At 37.9% G+C, this 24,932-nt stretch overlaps 1 protein-coding gene across 2 annotated transcripts in view; it reads right to left on the bottom strand.

The window, feature by feature from the left end:
* Window positions 1–281: 281 nt before the first annotated feature.
* The window catches only part of Atad2b (ATPase family AAA domain containing 2B), a 163,464-nt gene continuing 138,813 nt past the window's right edge, over window positions 282–24,932 (bottom strand). For both annotated transcript variants that reach the window (XM_017802216.2, XM_008848859.3), the window contains exons 23-28: window positions 22,798–22,920; window positions 19,833–19,970; window positions 14,414–15,097; window positions 11,816–11,943; window positions 11,360–11,488; window positions 282–3,658 (exon numbers count right to left, since the gene is read on the bottom strand). In XM_017802216.2, coding sequence (XP_017657705.1) covers window positions 3,617–3,658; window positions 11,360–11,488; window positions 11,816–11,943; window positions 14,414–15,097; window positions 19,833–19,970; window positions 22,798–22,920 — 1,244 coding nt within the window. In that variant the 3' untranslated portion in view covers window positions 282–3,616. The remainder of the gene's footprint in view (window positions 3,659–11,359; window positions 11,489–11,815; window positions 11,944–14,413; window positions 15,098–19,832; window positions 19,971–22,797; window positions 22,921–24,932) is intronic.

Here is a 24,932-nt window from a genome sequence, read left to right as displayed (position 1 = left end):
ATGTGGGTGCTGGGAATTGAACCTGGGTCCTCTGCAAGAGCAGTCAGTGAGTGCTCTTAACCACTGAACCATCTCTCCAGCCTCAAAACTATACTTTCTTAATGGAAAAAAAAAATATATATATATATGGCTAAAAAAAAATCCAGAGGCATACTTAAAATCTAGAAGGAATGTATAAGAAGATTTGGGGCAGTCTTACTAAACACTGATATGCACTCTCCCTAAAACGGATGACTTCAGCATCTGCAGCCAACAGTGATCACAGTCATGCTAGAAAGACATGTTTTTCTTATCATCTTTATTCAAGTATTTCACAGCAGTTATATTACAAATTACAGTAAATGTTCAAATTCCAGAATTCAAAAATTAAATAATTTACTCCAAACTAATGTAAAATGAAGTCAAATGCAAAACATCAATTTAACACAATTCTAAATTAAACTACAAACCCAAAACAGACCATAGTTGATGGCGTCTACTTACTCTACAAAGTAGACATACATGACTGAAACCAAATAGGACTCCCAAAATCTACGTAACCAAATGTACAGAATATAAAAGATGCAGGTACAAGCCTAAATTCAAGCTTACAATATGATTACAAATAATAATCATAACAGCAATGGCATTCAGCTACGGGACCTGACACTGAAGATACCTACTGAATAGCACCATAGCTGAACCAACTTAATCAAAAAGGGAAGATAAGAAATTACCACCCCACTGCCGAAAAATAAAATCCAGTAAGCCTACAAATTACATTGGCATATGAGAAAAATCAAGTCATGAAAGGACATTAAAAAAATTAATCACAGGTAAGATTCAAGCTCAAAAACACGATGAACTCCACAGCCATCGGTTTCAACCCTAATGTGGTTCCATCATCTTCAAGAAGCTCCCAGGGTCCCAGAGCTGAGCATGAACTACTGCTGGGCTGGGCTGTGATACATAGTTTACTGATCTGAGCAAGGTTTTACACAGGAGCTTATCATTTATAATGCTCACATAGGAAGTAAGAACAGAGGTCAATTTATACATTATTTTTGCCAATGCTATACAGCAAAAATTAAGAACTTTACAGAAAGTTAAAACTGAATCGACTTGGATAATTTCACAAGCTGCTTTAATCTATAGAACCACCAGATATCTGTAAAATAAGCAAAACTGGTATAGTGTGTTTTTCTTTGGGGGGAAAGGGGCCTGAAGAGTTGGTACAATTTCAGCTCATTTCTCCCCCATTGGCATGAGATTGGCTTTCTCTTTAAGACCTAAACTGTTCAAAGTGGCAGTTCCTATACTGAGGTTGACTCTGATTCCTCCATCTACATCAAGGATAAACAAAAACAAAGACTTGATCTTTTGGAAGCATTTTTAATGCCATACATAAATAAATTTCCCTTGTCAAACTCACTGATAGCTAACATCTTAACTTGCACAAATTTAGAAACCTACTGAGAAACGTGTGGTTTTCTTCCTTTCACAAGTGCTGCTGTTACTTGAACAGAATGCTTCTGAATTAGAGTAACTGGAATAAATACTAAAAAAGAAAATAGTGCAGCAAGAACCTGAGACTTGCAAAAAACCCTTTTACCAGAAACTTGCTACAAAAAATCTGCTACATCTTATTTCATCAAATCTTTAAATTCTGTAACAACTTCCATCAAAATACAAAATGCTAATGTATTAGACAGTAAAATAGTTTGCACTGGTATGATGGTAATAAATACTAAAGAAAGCATGAAAATCCTCCCAATAATCAAATTAGAGGTTTCAAATCACCTCCCCTTTAAAATGGTTCATCGTTTATCATACTTGTCCACCTTAAAAATACAGTGTGTCTACATGGTAGCATCCTGAATTATATGACTGACTAAATACTATGAAAACCTCATAGACTAGGCATAAAGAAAACAAGTGCCATTAAAAAAAATTAAGCTAGAATTAGAAGGCAGTAAATGTAAAGGTAAATGCAAAGAAGCACTTGGGATACTGCAGTAGCTGAGGCCAGAGTGTGCTGTGTGCACACTACAAACAGCCAGAGAGAGGGGACAAGTACCTTAGCTTCAGCATGTAAACGGTGGCAAAGTGATTACAGGATCCTGTAAACACTGTTGGTAACTAAAAGACAAAAAGCTGAGGTAGCTCAGTATCTCTGCAGTAGTCCAAGACCATGTGCCCTAATTAAAACCCAAACTACATGTGTTGCATATATTGGAAAGACACACCTGCAGCTAACAGCTATAATAAACGAATATAGCAAGCCAACTTGTCTGCAAATTTTTCTATACCTTGTTTAAAAATTATCTCATAAAAAATGTCACTGCACTCCCTTTGCCTCTTTGCACTGCCTAGACTGTGTTTTTAAATTTATAGAAAGTTTTTGTAAAATTAGTAACTCATAATTAGTTTCAGGTAAGTACAATTCACAGAAATCATTCAACAAGATTCAAAATGGGTTCCAAATAAAATGAAGAGTTGTGAGGATACGCTTATGGGAAAGGATTTAAATGTTAATACTGTTATTCAAGGACATACCAGAGCTCACTTGCAATTATACAGAAAATGAATTTTACAGTGTTTCTGACAAATTCCTCTCTTTTCTGTCCATTTGGCAAGTCCTGGCTTTAAAACAAAACAATAACAATTGACTACACATGAAAAGCACTTTTCTCTGGTAACTGAAACATGAATAACTATTAAATTGCCTCTGACAGAAGAATGGCCACTGTCTATTTTCTGGTCATCATTGTCAGCAAATATGAAAAAATATGTGGGTTTTTGTGGACTGCGTATCATTTGTTGCTGCTTTAGTACATTTCTTAACTAGAAACAGACCATACGGGAAAGTCTGCCAGCTTAGTATATTATGTGGCTTACTGAGTAACTTGATTGTTTTGAGACCAAGACAGGCGTTTAAATACCAGAACATGGTTGTCTCTTAATGACACTGAGTATTAAAACTTATTTTCAAGGTTGTGACCAAAGAAAACATTGTAATCACTCTGCTACAAATGAACCCATCCATGTAGCCTCATCTTTCTCAAATGAATAAAAAGGCACATTAAAGGCAGTTCTAAAGAGCCTAATCTAATTTCACCCAGTTTCTTCAGTTTCCCACCAAAATACACCATAGCCAAGTCTAAAACAGGTTTTAGTCCATCACCCAGGGGGAGGGGAATATGATCAAAGGGCCAGAAAGGAGGAAAAAATTAAAAAACATGTGCCACTATTTAACCAATTCAATACAGTTAGAACTGCCCCATCCAGTTTCCTCTGGTTTGCTGGTCTGCTCCTTAAGAGAGAATCTCCAAAAGAGTGCATGAAAAGAGGAGCAGCACAGACACGGCTTCTGTAGCACCAAAATCTCCAAGCTGTGGGGTTGTATTTTTTATTGTGGAAAATACAACATGTTTCTGAAGTTTTGTTTGGTTCTTGTAGGCTGGTTGGTTTCAGGTACCTGAGACAATAGCACCAAATTCAACAGAGAGAAAGAATGAGTGGGCGAGCACTTTACACCAAGGCTCTGCACATGATTGGTGCAATCTGAAATCCAATGGCTCAGAAAACTGCTCATCAGGAGCAGATGGGAGAGGATAAACCACTCATCTCGAGAAGTTCAGAGGAATGTCTCAAACATATGAACTGTTCTTTCCATCTCCTGTAAGAAAGAAGGACACGTTATCCATTTGGAGAAGGACAAAGGAATCCTCATCATGAAAGATTTCAATGAAATTTTTAGACAAAGATTTTGAGATACTAGTTCAAATTTGAATATTTTTACAGCTACTCTGTAAAACCATCTGCCCTAGACAATTCTAAGTACTTATTTTATTCTTTGGCAATGGGGATGGCAAATATAGCAACACTCAATGAGTAACTTAAGATGCCAGATACTGTACTAGGAAATATACTCAAAATACATACATAAATATAATAGGTACGCAAGATATACATTTATATATATAAAGCTCATATATGTAATTTAACTTAATTTTCACAATAATGTCAAAGCCTACAGAACCCCATTTTACAAATCAAGAAACTGAGGCACAGAAGAGAATAAATAATCTGACAGTCAATAAGAGGCAAGGTCTTTCTGAATTTTATTCTTGTTTTGTTTTGAGAGATAGGCTCAGTAGGTAGACTAGGCTGGCCTGGAATTAAGTAGCCTAGGCAGGTCTCCAACTTGCAGTCCCCAGGTTCAACATACCTCCCTCCAGCCACCCCCGACATGCCCCAAGAGTGCTGTGATTACATGCCATGCACCACCACAGCCAAAGTCAGAATTTGAACACAGGCAGCCTCAAGCCAGAGTCCAGGCCCTTCCTTAGTAATACATTCTACTGACTTTACCAAAGCAAACTAGATGTGTTCACTGTAGCAAGTGTATGTCATAAAATAGAATGCATCCTGTTTCTGAGCCTTTTCATTCTAATCCCAGATGAAAAGGGGAAAAGGGTCAGAAGGAGTTGCTGCCATCACCACCACCATCACCACCACCAGCAAAGTCCCTCACTACTGATTCTTCCAATTCTTTTCCTCCCTAAATCCTCCTAAATTATAAAATTTCCCAATTCCATTCACAGATATATGCAGTTCATTCAAGCTTCTTTGAATGAAAAAATTGTAGAACAGAACTGTTCACTGTATACACATTATGATAGGCAAGTATCAAATACAACTAAAATATTTTTTCCCTACCTTTAAACAGCTCCAACAAAATTCTATTTTATCAATACTAACAGATTATTGTCTGATTAATAAGTTGTTCTATAATAATAATCAAAATCACTTTTACTAAATGCTTTATCTTTCATTGCTGAGAAAGGGAAAAAAATCAAATCATAAAATATATGAGTAAAATTTAAGAACATATTCACATATTTTCATGTATTATAGACATCTTAAAACACTGGAAGACATTCCAAAAGATTAATACTAACTAGTATCCTCTAGAGGATGGATCATGGTAATGTTTTATTTTCTCATTGTACTCTCCAGTAACTCCTATATATTAAAGAATTTACATAGCTTTTTAAAAAATATTTTATTATTTTTATTTTATGTGTATGAGTATATTGCCTGCAGAGTGCACCCCGTGTCGTACTGTGCCGCGGAAGTCAGAAGAGAGCTTCGAAATCCCCTGGAACTGGAGTTAAGGACAGTTCATAGCTGCCATGTGGGTGCTGGGAATCAAACCCAGGTCCTCTGCAAGAGCAGTCATCTTAACCACTGAGCCATCTCTCCAGCCCCACAACTTACACAGCTTTTAAAAAATGAAACTCATAAAATGTGATTATAAAGTAATTTTATTTACTTATTTGCCACCCAAAATATATTTGAATTTTACCTACCTAGAATCCAATGAATATATTGCATTTGGTTGTATTTCTTTTCTTTCTTTACACTGTATATACTTATGTGTAGCATGTTTTGAAACATACATTATGTGTATACATATATATACATCTGTATCTTATCTCACTGATAAATTGCCATTTTAACAAATGTCAAGAATAATTTTAAGTTTTCGATTTTATTTAATTATAATTAGCACATTAATTATACAAATTAGCACAATTCACTATGATGCTTCTATATACGCATATCATGCTTTATGTCCACACATCCTTCCTCTCTCTACTTATCCAAGCACCTACCCCAGTCCTTAGCAATCCTTCTACTTACATATTGCCCTTTTTTTGTTTCCACATATGAAGAGTACATGTGATACCTGTCTATGTACTGCCTTATTTTACTTAAATGACCCCTAGTTTGACCCATTATGCTGACAATGACAGTACTACATTCTTTATAACTGACCTGTAGATAGTAACCTACGCTGATTCTATATCATAGCTCTCGTGAATAATGCCACAGCAATTAGGGTGTGCAGGTCTCTCTTTTACATACCAAGGAATGGTACAGCTGAATCATATGGTTATTCTTTTAGGGGTTTTACTGGGAAAATCTCTATACAGTTTCCCATAGTGGCTATACTAACTTTCATTACCCATCAACAGTGTCTAAGGGTTCCATTTTCTCCACATCACTAGCATTTGTAATTGTTTTGTTGTTGTTGGTTTTTCTATTTTGCAAATAACCATCCTAATGGGAATGAGATGGTAACCCATTTGTTTTGATTTACACTTCACTGATGACTAATAATACTGAACATTCTTGCATATATTATTGCCATCTGTGTTTCCTCTAGTTACATTTTTGAGCTCTTTATACATTCTGGATATTAATCCTTTGCCAGGTGAATCACTGGTAATACTTTCTCCTCTTCTGTAAGTTGCCTCTTTATTATGGTCATTTTTTCCCTTTGTTGTGCAAAAGGCCTTTTCATTTGATATAATCTCAATTGTCAATTTTTCCTTTTGTTTCCTGTGGGTTTGAGTCCTATCCAAGACACCACTATTTGTATCAACATCTTAAAGTGTTTTCTCTATGCTTCAGACTTCAGAGATCTTCCAATAAGGTGCCTGACTTGTTTTGAGGTTTTCTACAGGGTGAGGGCTAGAGGTCAAGCTTCAATCTACCTGTGGACATCTAGTTTTCCTTGCACCAATTGCTAAAGAGGCTTTTCTTTCTTCAAAGTAAATTTTTGATATACTGTTGAAAACTTAGTTGGCTGATGATGAATGGATTTATTACTAGGCTTTCTATTCTGTTTCATTGGTCTCTGCTGTCTGTTTTTATGGCCATATCACTCTGTTTTGGTTACTATGGAAGTATAGTCTATCTTAAAATTAGTAATGTGATGCCTCCAGCTTCCTTCTTTTTCTCAAGACTGTTTTGGTTATTTAGGTTCTTTTGTGAAGTGCTATGAATTTTAAGACTGTGTTTTGCTGGGTCTCTGAAGAATGTCACTGGTGTTTGATGGGGATTTCATTGAATCAGTAGATTGCATTGAGTGGTATAAACATTTTAGCAATATTGGTAATTCAAACCTATGAACATGGGCAGGCATTTCATTTGTTTCATCACTATTTTGTAATTTTTTTTTTTCATTTCCTTAGTTTATTCCTAGTCCTCCCCACCCAACCTGGTTATTGTGACTAAAACCGATTTTACTCTTGGCAAATTCATTATTGGTGTATAGAAAAATTACTAGTTGAAGTATTTTTCGATGTGTAGAATCATATCATTAACATGTAGGAATAATTTCACTTATTGTATACCTTTTATTTCTTCTTGCATAAATGTACTGTCTAAAATTTCTAGTGCTATCTTGTTTTGTTCTGCATCTTAGAGAAAACGCTTTTAGGTTTTTTTCCCATGCACGATGTTAGCTCTAGGTTTGTCATATACAGTTTTTAACAAGTATAAAACTTTCTATATGCCGGGTGTGGTGGCGCACACCTTTAATCCTAGCACTTGGGAGGCAGAAGCAGGTGGATCTCTGTGATTTCAAGGCCAGCCTGGTAAATAAATAAATAAATAAATAAATAAAATAAAATAAAATAAAATAAAAAACCTTTCTATATATAATTTGCTTATTTGGGGGGGGTGGTTTTGGGTTTGTTGTTGGTTTTTTTTTGTCTTTTTGAGACAGGGTTTTCTTGTAGCTCCAGCTGGCCTGGAACTTGCCTTGATCTCACAGAGATCCACCTGCCACTGCCTCCTAAGATTAAAGGCATGTGCCACTACGCCAAGCTGTTTGTAGCTTTTTTTTCTGGTCTTTTTTTGAGAAAGGGTCTCCCTGTAGCCCCAGCTGTCCTGGAACTCACTATGAAGACCAGGCTGGCCTTGAACTCACAGAGATCCACCTGCCTCTGCCTGGCTGTTTGTAGTTTTTAATCATGAAGAGATACTGAATTTTATCAAATACTTTTTCTGCATCTATTGAGAAAATATGTTTTCATTCTGCACTCTATTCAAGGGGATGCATTATACTCGATTTGTGTGTGTTGAATCATCCTTCCCTCCCTGAAATCAAACCAATATGATCATGGTATATTATCTTTTTGATACACCGCTGAATTCAATTTACTAGTATTTTGTTGAGGATTTCCACATTCATATTCATTAGACTATTGGTCTAAAATTTCCTTTTTGTAATTGTCAGGTTTTAGTACCCAGTAATGCTAGTCTCACAGACCGAGTCTGGAAATGTTTTCTCCTTTTAAATTCTATAAAATAGTTTGAGAAACACTGGTGCTAATTCCTCTTTAAAAGTTTGCTAAGATTCAGCAGTGAAGCCATCTAGTTCTTGGAGATATTTATTACTGATTCAATCTCATAACACTCTTGGTCTATTTCATTTTGTTTTTTAAATATCCTCTTGGGCCAGCAAGATGGCTCAGCAGGTAAAGGCACCTGCCTCTAAGCCTGACATCCTGAGTTCGATCCCTGGGACCCACATAGTAAAAGGAAAGAATCTAGCCCTGCAAGTTGTCCTCTGATTACCATATGTACACTCAAGCACTGCTGGATTGGCCCTGTTACTTAAATGAGTCTCTGGTATTGCCTATTCCATTTTGATGAGAGGCCTGAAGAATCTGTCCTCCAGTTAAGACAATAATTCCAACTCAGATGCTTAATGGACAAAGGAGGAGTCCAGAAATTGACATTCATACCTAATCTATCAGCAATGTATGATAAGACAAGGTATAGGGGCAATGAGTAAGGTGAGCTACACAGTTGTAGGGGTAGCAAACTGTTATTTTACTCTGCTGCCTCTGTGGCTATACTCAGTCAGGAACAGAACCACAGACTCCCATCCCCACCCCAAGCTGTATGTGCTCAAGGAGTGGGAGACAGCTTGAGGTTTTTCTCTCCCAACTGTCTCACTTGTAGTGTCCACCAGGGATCAAGGGCCAGTGGGATGCAGCTAGAGCTGGGGAAATTCCTCTCAGCTGAAATACTCAAAGGAAAGAGAGTGAATGTGGCTGGTGCCTAAGTTTTCTCTAAACTTTTTAGCCTGTGCATCAACATGATATAGAGCAAGACTGTACCAACACACTTCTGCAAGCAGGGGAGCAGTGGAATATCTGAATTCTTTTTTGGCCTTGTTGGTGGCAGGTGCCCATGCAGGGCAGCAGGAGATGAGTAAAGAATCCTATAGGAAACTGCTGTTAGTCCTGGCACTCCAAGAAAACCACATGTGACTAGCCATGCCCCAGGTCTCAGGGAACAGACTTCCCAATCTCATTGTTCTGTGGACAGTCCCCTCTATTATCCTCTACACTGTAATAACCTTTTCCCACTAGGTAACACTCTCATTGGTTCTAGTTTAGAGTAATTATTGAGCCAAGTCTGACTTGTGAGGTAGTTACAAGATGAGCAGAGCCAGTGCAGGGGAATGAATGTGGAGGGTCCTACAGATAGAGAATTTTCTGACTCCTAGAGCAGTCCAAATTCAGAAAACAGGCCCCTTTTCAAGATGGCTCTTGATTATAGAACCCTGGCAGTTCACTGGGAGATGATGGGAATTCCTTTTCCAAAGTCACACTATTGTGTGGATTTCAGTTCTCTTATTTATTTAGGCTATAAACCTGCAGGGGCCACATGACTTTCCAATAGCAGTATCTTCCAGTATTTGCACTACGAGTTTTTTCTGGGATTCTCTCTGCTTTACTCCTGCAGAGAGGAGACAATCTTCTTAGGCTGTGGCTCTGGGGCAACAGGCGATTGTCTTGTTTGTCTCTCCATTGCTGTGACTAAACACTCTGACCAATACCAACGTGGGGAGGAAATGGTTTATTTATCTTACATATCCCGGGTCACAGTTCATCCAGGAGCCCAAGATAGGAACTCAGGGCAGGAACCTGGAAGCAGGAGTTGGAGCACAGGTCATGGAGGAATGCTGCTTGCTGGCTTACTCCCCTGGCCCCTGCTCAGCCTGCTTTCTTATGCAACACAGGCCCACCTGCCCAGGGGTGGCACCATCCACAGTGGGCTGGGCCCTCCCACATCACTCAACAATCAAGAAGGTGCCCCATGGACATGGCCACAGGCCAGTCCAATGAAGGCAATTCCCCAATTGAGGCTCCCTCAACCCAGGTGTGTCAAGTTGACACTAAAGCTGTCCAGCACAGTAATAGAATATTTTGTTTCTTCTTGTGCTATCCCAGTTCTCCAGGTTTTTACAAAGCTTCTGCTTTTCTACTAAACTTCAGTGTTCTTCCATGGTCACACCTCAATATGCAGCTATGCACCTGTTGCTTCAGTTCTTCTGTGTAGAGGAACGAGTGAGTGTCAGGAGCTTCAAATAAGCCATCCTGCCCTCCAAAATAACTCTAAATGCTGTCTTGTTTTGACTCAACTCTAATGTCCCTAAGGCTAGAGATATAATTTGGTAGTAGTAGAATGATTGCCTAGCATGTGCAAGGCCTCATTGATGTCAGTCACCAGCACCCCCAAGACAATAAATCTAATGCTCCTTATTACTCAGGAAAAAAAAAAAGCCATATCCTCTCCATATAAATCTTTAATAGCCTCAACATTAGAAATGTTCCATTAGAACAAGAAATTTCTCATGCTTTGCATCCCAAACACCTAGCACAGTATCTGGTACTGAGAGTACTTGATAAATATTTCATAGCTAGACTACCACATAAACTAATAGGCTAATGAACAAAGAGAATCTAAGTTGCTCAGCCATCCAGTAGGACGAAGTGGGATTACATTTGCTCAGGTAACATCAGAAAGCAGCAGCACAGATTAAATATGAAAAAATATATGAAAAAGACTTACACGGGAAGAACTTTTTTTGGTTCAAGCTGGCTAGAAAGGCTAAAAAGTATCTAAGCAAAAGGACAAGTTCTGTTTCCTGTGGCTCCTACCTCTTTTTTCTTTCTTTCTTTTTTTTTTTTTTTTTTTTCTTTAAAGACAAGGTCTCATGTATCCCACACTGGCCTTTAACTTGCTATTTAACTGAGGATGATCTAGAACTTCTGATCCTTCTGCCCCTACCTAGCTCTTTAGATCTGCAATGGAAGGGATCGTGGGGCCAAGCCACACCAAACAGGCTCAAGTGATGATATATGTCCATAACAAACAAGGGAGAAGAGAATTATAATACATTATTCTGTATATTTGCCAACCCAGAGCCATGGGTTTCTATCTTTTGCTAGACTAGGAATTTGATACCTTATTTACTGAGACAAATTGGTACTGAAAGGCTTTATTCTTCAAACTATAATATATAGTTATTTTTTCTTTTTGGGGGTAGCAAGGACCAAACCCAAGGCCTCACACATGCTAGGTAACTGATGTGCTACCACTAAGCCCTAACCCCAGCCCTCGAGTCTTCTAATTTTAAATCTTCACAACATTCTTCAGTTACCTATAGAAAATAATGGGCTTAGCAAAAGCACGTATTTATTCTACAGATGAAGCGAACACTTACCTCTACAAGGTATGATTTGTCATAATCTTTCCTGTGACGATAGATGCACTGACTAAGAAGAGAATACAGTCTCTCAAGTTGATCAACTGCCAAATTGTTGCTTTTTTCCACCAACAAATCAAGCAATTTCTGGAGAAAAAAAAATCCAAAGAAAGGGAGTAAGATATAGTAGATTCCATTATTCAAACTGAAATCATTATATTCAAATGTCTCAACAACAGGCATCATTGGGCACAAAATAACATCTATGATTAGAAGACACTAGACCTAGTTTATTGCCAAGACTATTCCAGTAATTTCAAACCCTCAAAATACATAAAACTCTTAAACTCCGAGACAGTTATATCATCCCTAGATTAAAGTGGCAATTTCCAAATCTATTTTTATTAAAGTGCTTACATACTTCCAAATATTATTTTGTTCATTTTTAAATGGACTACAAGCAGCTAAGCATACCTGCAGTCTCTCATGATCAACTACCACTGGTGGTACAGGTTCAGATGGCTCTTCTGGAACCAGTTCCAGGCTTGTTGTTTTCGCCTGCTCTAAAATTAATTTACGGTATTTCTTTACTTTAGAAGCACCTATAATTGAAAGAGAAAAGAATGTACTACACTCAGTAAAAGGAAAATCATTATTAAGCAACTAATTTTTAAATATTTTATTTTACTTTTTTAACAGAGCATAGAGTAGGGGTTTATTTACAGAAGAGTGGGTGCCCCACATTTACAGCTGTGCTGTAAAGTCCACACTCAAATACAGATCCTGTGACCTCCCAACAGCCGCACAAAATGGTGAGAGAGGTGCCTCTTGGCGTTCTAAGCTTATATATCCTCTGCTCCTCCCCTCACATGCGGCTAAGGTTGACTGATTGGATGGGAGAGGTAAATGACTCCCCCCTTGACTCTGTGGGTAAGCAACTAAATTTTTACCCACAACAAATCCTTTCTGGAGTAAAGAACACTGTATTTAAAGAAATTATGGGCTAGAGAGATGGCTAAGCAGTTAATAGCACTAGCTATTTTTGCTGAGGACCCAAGTTCAGGTCCCAGAATCCACATGGCAGCTAACAACCATCTGGAACTCTAGCTCCAGGGAATCTGATGTCCTTCTTACCTCCAAGGGCATTGTACGACATGGATGTGCTTACAAACATGCTGGCAATACACTCATATAATAAAATAAAAACTTTTTTCTTTTTTTTTGGTATTTTTGAGACAGGGTCTCCCTGTAGCCCCAGCTGTCCTGGAACTCACTATGTAGACCAGGTAGGCCTTGAACTCCCAGAGGTTTGCCTGCCTCTGCCTCCCCGAGTGCTGGGATTAAAGGCATGCACCACCACGACTGACTAATAAATACTTTTTTTTTTTTTGTTTTTTTGAGACAGGGTTTCCCTGTAGTCCCAGATGGCCTGGATTTGATATGGAGACCAGGCTGGCCTCCAACTCTCAGAGATCCGCCTGCCTCTGCCTCTGCCTCTGCCTCCCAAGTGCTGGGATTACAGGCGTGCGCCACCATGCCCAGCCAATACAAACATTTTTAAAACGAAATTATAGCCGGGCATGGTAGCACATGCCTTTAATCCTAGGACTCAGGAGGCAGAGGCAGGCCGATCTCTGAGTTCAATGCCAGCCTGGTCTACATAGTTGGGCTACAGGGTGACCCTGTCTCAAAAAGACAAATAAATAAATAAATTAAATAATAGTGTTTATTTTGGGGTACTTTCTTTATTAATAAATAATCCAAATTAAAGAGAACTAAATTACAACTATGAAAGCAAACTTATACTGCAATATCATCTGATAAACATATTCATTAAAAAGGAAGGGAAAACCACCTTGACCTCTAAGTACTTATTTATAAAGGGTTAGGAAGATTGTTCAGTTGGTACAGTGCCTGTTGTACAAGAATGAGAAGCTGAGCTTGGATTCCTAATACTCACACCTCAAAAACAAGGGCATGACCACACAAGCTGTGCAGCACTGTGGGAGATGGAGACAGGAAGAGTGCTGGCTGTAGGGAACATGACTGAGGACACCTAGCATACTCCTCTGTCACACACACACACACACACACACACACACACACACACACACAGAGCAAGACTTTGAGTAATATGCTTCTATTTCCCAATTCTATTACAGGGCTTAGAAAACTGGCAGGATAAAAAATTTTTTCAACGTAGCCTAAATCCTAAGGGAAAGTTACGTACTCCACACAATTTATAGAGTATGACAAAACTTGAAGATACCTGGTATAGGAGAACCTAGGGTACATCTCCAACTTGACTGATCCCATTTTGTAATAAAGAATAATGATGAACAAGGATGGGCTAGACAATCTTTACTCCCCTTTTCTGCTTTTTCTTAGAATCATATAATCAAGAGAATCCAGGAGTTTCTGTTCTGTAGAACATCCTGATTTTCTGAGAACAGGGAGAATTATGCAGCTTTCCTCCACTGCTCTTACAAATCAATGGAGCCTCTTAGACTAAATGTCCCTCAGATTCAACCAACAATGACTACCTAGAATAAATATACTGTAACATGGTCAGTAACCAGGAGAGGTAATTATTTATTGTTAATCCCAGCAACAACACTATTCTGAAGTTTAGTTTACAAAATGAAAAACCAGGCTTGAAGAGTATAACTAGCTTCAAGTTGCATGATTATAATGAATAAGAGAAGTAACTTAATCTGTTTGTATGACTCTTTCTAATATACCATACTGCTATGCTATCCAAATCTCTGCCTGCTCCACCCCATATTAATAATTCTTCTGTTAGAATTCCTTCTTTACACCTGTGGATTTATTTGGCTTTTAGTTACAAATCCTTTAGGACAGGAGTGACAGGCAGGCATGTAAGAGTAAGCAGTCAAGAAAGTAGTGCATTCTGGACCATGAAACCTCTGAAACTTCAAACGAAATTTAGTACTATGTGCACACTTTTCTATGGAAGGGGCTGAAAACTTTAATGAGTATAGTGCTCTGGGAATCTATTAATCAACTACTGCTACTAGAAACCAGATAAAATACCCAATGAATTAGCTCTACCTTCTTTATCCAGTTCCGCATCTTTAACCTCCACATCAGGCCCAGGCTCTAACTTCTCGTCGGTGCTACATTCCAGTGCTTCTGGTTTCTCAGGATCAGCTCCATGATTTTCACTTGAAGTTTCTGGTTTACCTTTCAACTGCTCTTCTGAGAGACTCTTTTGTTCAGAACTAGATTTTTCCCCACTACCAGAGAGAGGAACTACTTCAACTTTGCCATTCTGACACTCCAGAACTGGAATTCCTTCAAAACTGTCCGTGGAGGCCTCACCATTTAGACAGTTTCCTTTAAGGAAAGGTTCTTTTCTAGATTTCTGATCTGGATTGAGAGAACTACTGCTGTGGACAAGCAGAGACTCATTTGAACTTTCCTCTTCAGTCGATGCAAAGTTCTCTTTTGCGCCTGCTCCACTGTTCAATCTCTGCCCCTGGTCCATATCCATGATGTCGCATGAAGATTCGTCATTGGTCATAGACAAGTCTCCAGTCTCTTCTCCATTTTCTTCATGGCAGTCAGTGCTTACCTCAAATTCTCCATTCTCCAGCAATTTCCTGTCCTCTGTATGGTTCTCATAGTCTGCAAATTTGGTGTCCTCTTCATCTTTTTTTAAATTATTGACTTTCCTCTTCTTAATAATTCCTTTACCCCACTGTGATCGTCGCCTTGATTTTCTCCGAACTCGAACTGTTTTATGAGAAAGAAGGAAAAAGGCATGTAGAACTTGGAGTGCAATGCCTGTTTTACATATTTATTATTGAGGATCAAAAAGAAGAAACCCATATTGGTCTAACACACAACTCTTAATATCCACATTGACTAATTCTCACAAGTAAAATAGAAAGTTAAAGATTAATTATGAAGAATGAAAAAAATTAAAACTTTACTTACCATATGTGTTTGCTCAGCATTAATCTTTTCTACTACTACAGATTCTACTTTATAGCTATTCCTAACTTTCAACACTCAGGGACTAACCTTATAATATATTTAGGGAATGATCATATTATCAAGCTGCCCAGAAAGTTTGGGGAGAGAGCCTGGATTTCTACCAGGAAGATGGTTGCCTTGCCTGCAAGAGGATGCAAAGACAGCTCTTACATCATGTTGCATGACAGAATAGGTAGAGGTATGCCCACAAACACATCTCTGTTGCCTCTCTTTCCAGAAAATGGAATTTCCCACAGTATATATGATCATGAATAAAAGCTCTGCGATAGGTCATGTGAACAATCTGATAAGTCAATTGTTAACATCCTCTAAGACAAATAGTTTGTCTAACAGCATCAATTTATTGCAAAGTTATCTCAGAATATATAAAAAAGCCAAACCCTCTAATATTAATGCAAGGACATTAACAAAATGTTGAAGATAAACATTTTGTCAATTATATGAATAAGCAAACCTATAAAAGTTGTATGCTCTTCGATGACAGAAATTATTATGAGCTCTTTGAGTCGCTATTTGGGGCTTCCAGGTGTTAAGATGGACCTGGTTCTTTTGTTGCTGTTTTTTAATCTTATGTGTATGAGTGTTTTGACTACACATATGTACATGCACCACATGTGTGCAATGCCTGTGGAGACCAGAAGAAGGCATCAAATCCCACAGAACTGGAGTTACAGATGACTGCCATGGAGGTGCTGGGAACTGAACCTGGGTCCTTGCAAGAGCAGCCAGTGCTCTTAAATGCTGAACCAGCTGGGTGTGGTGGCACATACCTTTAATAGCACTTGGGAGGCAGAGGCAGGTGGATACCTGTGAATTCAAGGCCAGCCTGATCTGCATAGCAAGTTCCAGGCTGGCTGGGGTTACAGGGAGACCCTGTCTCAAAAAGACAAAAAAATAAATAAATAAATACAAGTTAAATACTGAGCCATCTTTCTGGACCTGGGACCCAAGAATTTTAAGTATCCTTTACATGTATTAGATGTAGTTGGTAAAGCAAGTTTATGTGACTGAGGCATTTGCAAATCTTTAATATGAGCTGATATTCTATCAATAGTGCATAGGGGTTCACATGCTACTCCAAACCCTTTCTGGGAGTATTCATAAGGAATTGATATATCTAGTTGTTACTATTCCTTCTTATCTAGGAGTGTATCAACCAAAGGTTTATGGACTCATCCAAATTCAAATTATTTAGCCATTTGATTCAAAGTTTATTTTGTTCTTTAAAATTCAATAGGATTAGAACTACCTTTTCATGATTTTCCCTTCATTTCTACTTTTACAATTTATAGTTATAGGTTAATTAGCATGAAGAAGAAAATTTCTGTATTAGTCTAATATTAAAAGCTTATAAACAAGCTCAGGTGACAGGCATTTATAATCATGTCATTAGCTATATGAAAAGCTAATGCAATTCACATTAAAGATCAGAAAAAGATGCCCATTTTCCTCTGATTCCAAAATGTGATGTTAGGAACTCCAGAGCTTTAAAGAAAAGCCTGAACTTTGTTCAACCCACAGCCAGTTCAATTTCTTTATATGCAACACACTACCTACACAAAAGCCAGAAGTCCTCCTGAAGCAAGTTCACTTGTTATTCTTTCATCTTAGCTAAAAAGAGAGAACATGTTCTTATTCTTTGGGAGATAGAAAGAAGAGGCAGGTTTTCCTCCTAATATAATTATTTCTAATAGTTAACAGAATTTTTGGAAAAATAAGAACAGGCCACATAAGCACTCTGAGAGGAGAGCCTTTTGTCTCACTGTGCTGCATCTTCACAGGACTAACATGGTGGGAACATATGTATATACGGCCTAATCCTTACTAGATTACATCCTTTATGTATCTAGAGTGTACTCTATTGAAAAGCCCATTTAGGGACACAACTGTTACAGTCAATTTTTATTACACAATTGAGCTTGTTTCCAAAACCAAGACCTTAGGAAAGTAACTGTCCTTTTGGGACATTTAGAGTTAAGGTTTGAGTATGTTAGCCTAAAACAGATAAACCGTGTGTCACACATGCCATCTACTGGTAAGAGAAAATAAAACTCTCACTACAGATTTTTAAAAAAATTTTAGTATTTAAATGAACTTAAAGGCATGAGCATGTGTGTCACAGCATGTATGTGGAGGTCACAGGACAATTTGGGGGAATTGGTTCTCTTCTTCTCCCTTTATGTGGGTTCAATGGCTCGAACTCAGATCATCAGGCTTACACAGCAAGTGCCTTTACTTGCTAAGCCATCATGCCAGCCCCAAATTAAAACTTCTTAAAGAAAATTTTCAATGTATTATCATTATTAAGCATTGGTATCAGATTCAGAGACTATAAAAGATTTCAAGGGGTTGGAGAGATGGCTCAGCAGTTAAGAGCACTGACTGCTCTTGCAGAAGACCCAAGTTCAATTCCCAGCACCGAAATGGCAGCTAATAAGCATCCATAATTCCAGTTCCAGGGGAATCCGATGCCCTCTTCTGACTTCCGCAGGCATTGCATGACATGGGTACACTTATATAAATGCAGGCAATACATTCATACAAAAAAAATTTTTAATTAAAAAATATATTTAAAAAAGGATTTCAAATCAAGTTTAATATCACACAATTCATGATCTGAGCTACAACTAGGCCAAAATAGCTTTAACTGGTTTCATGGCAACTAAATTAAGTTCCTTCTCAAACTTTCTCCATAAAAATGCCACTTATCCAAAGAGGACAAGTTTTTTAAAAGTGAGTATGTACAGCTCTCAGATCTCATCAGAGAAGTTCTTTGTACAGATGGTGGTTAATGCAGAAACTTCAACTGATCACAGTACAGAAAATAAGAGTCCATGGAGTACTCAGCCACAAATGGGACACCTATATCACCCCCACCCAAGGCTCAGGGAGCATGGTGAAAAAGGGTATGAAAAGACTGTTAAGAGCCAGAGGTCCAGGAGAACCTCAGCAAAATGTTTTGGACATGACAACACTGCTACATACAGCTGTAATTGCTTACACAGACCTGCACAAGATCAAGCTGGTCAACATTCTAGTATAGAATACTAATGAATTCACAAGACGCCCCCCCACACACACACACCCTAACTGAAGAGCTATTGACAGTTGATGGCTTCTGGAAAAGGGGTAGTCAATTTTCTTTAAGGGTGTGGCACCTTGTAGGTTGACCGTACTCCAGTGGATGGCTCCAAACCCATGCAGATATGAGCAATACTAGCTGGGCTCGATGGCTTATTTCAACAACAACAAAAAAGAGGACACAAAATTGGGAGGGTGTAGGGAGGTAGGAGGGTACATCTGGGAGGAGTGGGAGTGAATAAAATGAGAATGAATATGAACTTGTATGAAGTTCTCAAAGAAAATAAAATATATAAATATTGACATATAAATATACTTTTTAAAGTGGATATGACTCATTTTCTCAAATTCAGTATCACTTGGGAAAGAGCACACTAAGACTAGAATTGCATGAACTCTTCACGGCAGGTTCTCTTTAATGAAACATAAAGACTGTATTTAACATTTACCTATCTTTTAAAAATATAATAGATGAACAAGAATAAGTTTTGGGTTTTTTGTTTGTTTGTTTGGTTTTTTTTTTTTTTTTTTTTTTTGGAGAAAGGGTCTCTCTGTAGCCCCAGCTGTCCTGGAACTCACTATGTAGACCAGGCTGGCCTTGAACTCACAGAGATCCGCCTGACTCTGCCTCAGAGTGCTGGGATTAAAGGCGTGCACCACCACGCCCGGCTAAAAACAACTTTTTATGAAGATCTAGAACACTATTTCTCCCTCTAAATACATCACATAAGATTAGACAAAGCTGCTCAGATTTCTCAAACTCAGCATCAAATATTCCCTCAAAGGACTCAACTTCCCCTGCCAGATAATTCATTCCCATATGATAATAGAGTTCCATTTTTTGCTATGAAAAGAACATCCTGCACAGTGTTCAATAAGGGGTAGGGAATAGGATGGATAAAGGTCTGCTGCCTCCACATCTCTATTCAAAACACAGTAAAACATTGAAAATATTTCAAATGTGTTTCACTATTAAGTACAGAAAACAGCAAATAAAGTAAAAGAAACAGAATTCTCAGGGTTGGAGAGATGGCTCAGTGGTTAAGAGTGGTTCGATTCCCAGACACCCACATGGCAGCTAACAACCGTTCATAACTCCTGTTCTAGGGGATGATGCCCTCTTCTGACCTCCACAACATAGGCGTGCTTACACACATACAAGCAATACACTCATTCACATAAAATAAAAATAATAAGTTGAAAAAAGAAAAAAAGAATTCTCACTCAGCATCTCTCAGCATCTTAATTCACAAGCTCTTCGCTTTTGGAAGGATAGATTAGATAAAGAGCTGCAGACAGGCAGCAGCACTGTTTTGTAGGCCTCATCTTAGCAAATCTGCGTGATTCCCAGTTGCTGCCACTGTTGGCCAACATGATCTCAAATACTCACAAGCACATTTATTTGCAGAGTTGTGCCAGGAATCCATTGGATTTCTTTGTTTGTGCCGAAATGCCTCTTCAACTCTAGTTTCTGTCTTCCGAGTTCCAGCACCATGAGGAGTTATTTGTTCTGCTGTTACTGATAAGCCTGCAAGCAGCAGATAAGCAATACCTATTTAAATATTCCCAACTACATAAGCCAACAAGGTTAAAGAAATCTGAAATATAAAACTGAGTTTTAAAGTCATTAATTACACCTGGACAGTTTGTAATTCTGATGAAATTAGTGTCTTTCTTTTAAGATGGAAAAGTAACTAGATATAAAATCATAAAACACCCAGCAGGCCATGCTTACACTTAACCCCTAAAGTTACCCTGTATTTCATTTTAATTCACAAAGAGATTCATTTCACAATATTACTGTGGGATAATAAGACTACTGTCTAAAACTCATGATCTCTGCTGTCTTAGAATGTTCAATTCAGTGAATGAGCTGGATCACTAAACTCTATTTCCATGAACTGTTTCAACCTGGTCTGCTGCCTGTCACACCATGCTGCTATAAGTTATATTTCCTGGCATTATCTTCTTAAGACTAACCATTCTATCTCAATTTTTTTTACTACAGTCTTTTCTTCCATTTGAACTTTAAATGTTGGTGTTTCTCAGTGCTCTCTCTATAATCTAGTTTCTTTTTAATCTATACCATCATTCACAAAGCATTTATGTGCACAGTTTTTACTAATGTTACATAAGAATTATCATGTCTATTTTGGTCCAAACAATAATCTCTAGTCTACCAGTCCTATTTCCAACTGCCTACCTGATAACTCCTTTAGATACCCTAAAGATAGATAAATTAACGATAACTGCTTTGTCTTTCTACATACAAAAAACTCACAAATAGTTCATCCTTAGATAGTCCCTATTCAGAATGACAGATATTGGCATCAATTCAGTCATCTATCCATTCCTTCCCTTCAAAGTACTCTCTATCAGGATGGGGATGTAGCTCAAGTTGGTAGAGGGCTTGCCTAGCATATACAAAGTCCTGGATTCAAACTTCAGCACTGGATAAACCAAGTGTGGTGGCACAGGTCTGTAATCCCAGCACTCAGGAGGTGGAGGGAGAAGGTCATCCTTGTCTACATACTGAATTTGAAGGTAACCTGGGCTATGTGAGACCCTATCTCAAAAAAAAAAAAAAAAAAAAAAAAAAAAACCAAAAAGGGGCTTTCTGAAAACAACACTAAGAAAATAAGCTTCATCTGTAACTCCAGTTCCAGGGGATTTGATGCCCTCTTCTGACCTCCATGGTATTGCATGACACAAGTGTACTTATAATACATGCAGGCAATACACTCATACACAGAAAAAAAAAAAAAAAAAAAAAAAAAGATAAACCCACAAAGTGCCTTCTGAGAACACGCACTAGGATAATATGCTGATTTCGTCTCACTCCAGTCTTCATTAGCTAAAATGCAGTAATACTATTTCAATGTCTTTTCTCAGCAGTTTTCCTGAAATACATTTATATAACATAAAGATCACCTGTTTTAAGCATACAAGTAATTTTTAGTAAATGTACATTTGTGTCATCACAGCAATCCAACTTTAGATGACTGTCCCAGGCAATTACTTTTTGACTTTTCATCTCCACAAACTTGCCATTTCATATAAAAGGACGAGAGATAAGGCGTGATCTTTTGTGATTGTCTTATTTCACTTAGCACACTGTTCTGAAGATCCATGTCATCACATTGTATTTTGTTGAGCAATATGCACTACGTGAATACGCTATGCTATGCTGTGCTTACTCATTCATTCACCAGTTGATGGACATCTGGGCTGTCTCCAGTTTTCGTTTATTATGAATAATGTTCCTAAGAACACTTGTGTACAAGTTTTTATGCAGACATACATTTTCATTTCTCTTGGGTAAATTCCAAGGAAAAGAACCACTAGGTAACGGAGGAAATTCATGTTTGACTTTTTGGAAACTGACAAACAGTTTTCTATATTGGCTCTAACAACATATAACACAATTTCTCACTTCTCTTCTTGAAACACTGAGAACATATTATTTCTTGCTGCTAAGTGATGTGATTAATTTCATTTCACTGCTTAAAATCCTTCAAAGACTTCTACTGCCCGTGGCATCTCCCTCTCCTACTAAAGTTCCCCAAGGACATGGGTATAAATCCAATAAACAGACCATCATATTTGTTAATTTGGTGCTTCAACCAACAAAACTACACATAACCATTAATAGATGGGAAACATTTCCCTAAATTTTTAAAACTACTAGTATTAAATGTAAACTGATACGAACTAAAGAAATGGTTCACAATGATGGATATGCTGTTTACTCTGAGCTGATCACTATTCAATGCACACAGAATTAAAATATCATTTATAGGTTGGGTGTGGTGGCACACACCTTTGGCCCCAGGCAGGTGGATTTCTGTAAGTTCCAGGCCAGCTGGGGCTACAGAGACACCCTGTCTCAAAAATACCCCCCCCAAAATAATAATAATAATAAAACATCACTTATTACATGTCAAATATGTATCAGTCAAAAAACAATATAAAAATTTTAGAGAAATCAAGTAAAGGCTTTGCCTCAAAAACATATTATTCTCTTTTTTTAAAAGATTTATCTTATTATTTATGTGTCTATGTATATGTCTGTGTGAGTGAATGCCATGTGTGTGAGGGAACCCTCGGAGGTCAGAAAAGGCATCAGGTCCCCAGGACCTGGAGTTACAGGGTTGTAAGCCACATGATGTGGGTGCTGGGAACCAAACTCAAGTCCTCTGAAAGAGCAGCAAATGCTCTTAAGTGCTAAGTCATCTCTCCAATCCCCAAAACATATTATTCTCTTAATGCCAACATCCCTAAAGAAACATCATTCTACGGCTCTATATGTAATGAGCAGGTGAGGTTTCAATAGCAAATTTATTTCTCTAATTTACCTCTTTTTATTCTTGCTTCCTTAATTTCTTCACAGAGTTTATTAAATTCTGGATCCAACTCAGCTGCAATGATGGCATGTGCAGTGTCCTTCAGGGTACAAGCTCTGTGCCTAATTATTTTATCTGTTTAAAAAGTTGAATAAGTTTATCTTAGATACAAATAGAATAACATCAATACAGGAGACCTTAAAAGAGAAACAAAAGATACAAACAGTTAAGTTGTAACAAACATTTTAAAATAAAAGGTTCATTTAAGTGGTGAAGTGGAGCGGTGCTAATAAAGATTCCGAAAATCTGAAGAATAAATATAGGAGGGAAGAAGGGAAAAATTAGAGATTTACTTTTAAAGGGTTGACTTTTAGGCACTTTGCTTTTGAAATGCTTAAAAAATATCCTAATGGACATGAGGTTTGGGGGCACACGCCTTTCATCCCAGCACTTGGGAGGCAGAGGCAGGTGGACCTCTGTGAGATGGAGGCCAGCCTGGTCTACAAAGTGTGGTTGAGAGGGCTGGGGCTACAGCAGACCCTGTCAAAAAAAAAAAAAAAAAAAAAAAAAAAATCCCAATGGAGCTGGATGTGGTGGCATACACCTTTAATCCAAACACTGGGAAGGCAGAGGTAGGAAGGTCTCTGTGAGATTGAGGCCAGTCTGGTCTTTGTAGTGAGCTCCAGGCCAGCTTGGGCTACAGGGAGACCCTGTCCTCAAAAGACAATAATAGTTAAATAAATCCATAAATAAATAAATAATAAATGAAAAAATATATAAGGGAAGTATGTAGGCACATCAACAGACTCAACAATTCTCTTTATGACTAAAGAAACAATGATTTTTGTGACCTGCATTTACTATACTTTGTTGTTTTTTTCAAACAGACCTCTTGAAGTATAATGACCTGCATGTTTAGGGTACAGAATCTGATATATTTTAACACTAGTCACACTCATATATCACCATTACAACTAAGATAATGAACACATCCATCATCACTAAATTTACTTGTACTCATCTGTTTTTCTCTTCTTTCACCCTCCCTACAACCCCTCTATTCCTAGACAATCATTGATATACTGTTTTACTATAGATCAGCTTTTATCTCTTTTTTCTCAAATATTTTACAAGCTGGGGGAGAAAAGAAGAGAGGGAAAGAGAGAGGAAGAGATGAACATATGAATATTTAATCTGGACTCTTTCCCTCAGAAATGTATTGTATTGGTACTAAGTCCTTTTTATTGTTGAATAGCAATCCAACATAAGGATATAATTTCTTTCCTATTCACATGTTGATGGATATTAGCAATGATTTTGGATTTAGGCTCCTGTCACTATAAACATTAATGAACAATTCTTCCTATGGAAATATGCTTTCATCTCCCTTGAATCCTTAGAAGTAGAAAGGCTGAGTCAAACTGATTTTCAAAATGCTATTCCCATTTTATGGTCCCAGCAGAACATCGATTTCAGTCCTTCCAAACCCTTGCCAACATTTGATATGGTCAGTCTTTCTCATTTCAGACAAGTCTTACAACTCTTCACTGTAACTTTCTGTAGTTTTTATTCACAATTCACAAAAGATTAATAAGGTTGAGTACTTTGTCATATTCTTGTTTTCCCCAAATCTTCAGTGAAATGTTTTTACCTTATTTTTTTAAATATTTTATTATTTTTATGTGTATGAGCGTATTGCCTGCATGTGAGTGCACCGTGTCATGCAATGCCGTGGAGATCAGAAGCGGGTTTCAGATTCCCCTGTATCTGGAGTTAAGGACAGTTCGTAGCCGCCATGTGGGTGCTGGGAATCGAACCCGGGTCCTCTGCAAGAGCAGTCAGTGCTCTTAACTGCTGAGCCATCTATCCAGCCCCACCTTTTTATTTTTTATAAGTATTATTTTTTTTTCTTGTCTTTTTGAGACAGGGTCTTCTTGTAGCCCCAGCTGTCCTGGAACTCACTATGTAGACCAGGCTGGCCTTGAACTCACAAAGATCCACCTGCCTATGCCTCCCAAGTGCTGGGATTAAAGTCGTGCGCCACCACACCTGGGCAATTTTTATTATTTTTATGTGTATGAGTGTATTGCCTGCACATGTGTAAGTGCAACAGTGTCATGTAGTGCCTGTGGATGTCAGAAAAGAGT

This window comes from Nannospalax galili, unplaced genomic scaffold, assembly GCF_000622305.1.
Source record: "Nannospalax galili isolate Female #2095 unplaced genomic scaffold, S.galili_v1.0 scaffold1191, whole genome shotgun sequence".
In the NCBI taxonomy this organism is placed as follows: Eukaryota; Metazoa; Chordata; class Mammalia; order Rodentia; family Spalacidae; genus Nannospalax; species Nannospalax galili.
The sequence above is the reverse complement of the archived record's forward strand: the minus strand, read 5'-3'. Positions and strand labels throughout refer to the sequence as shown.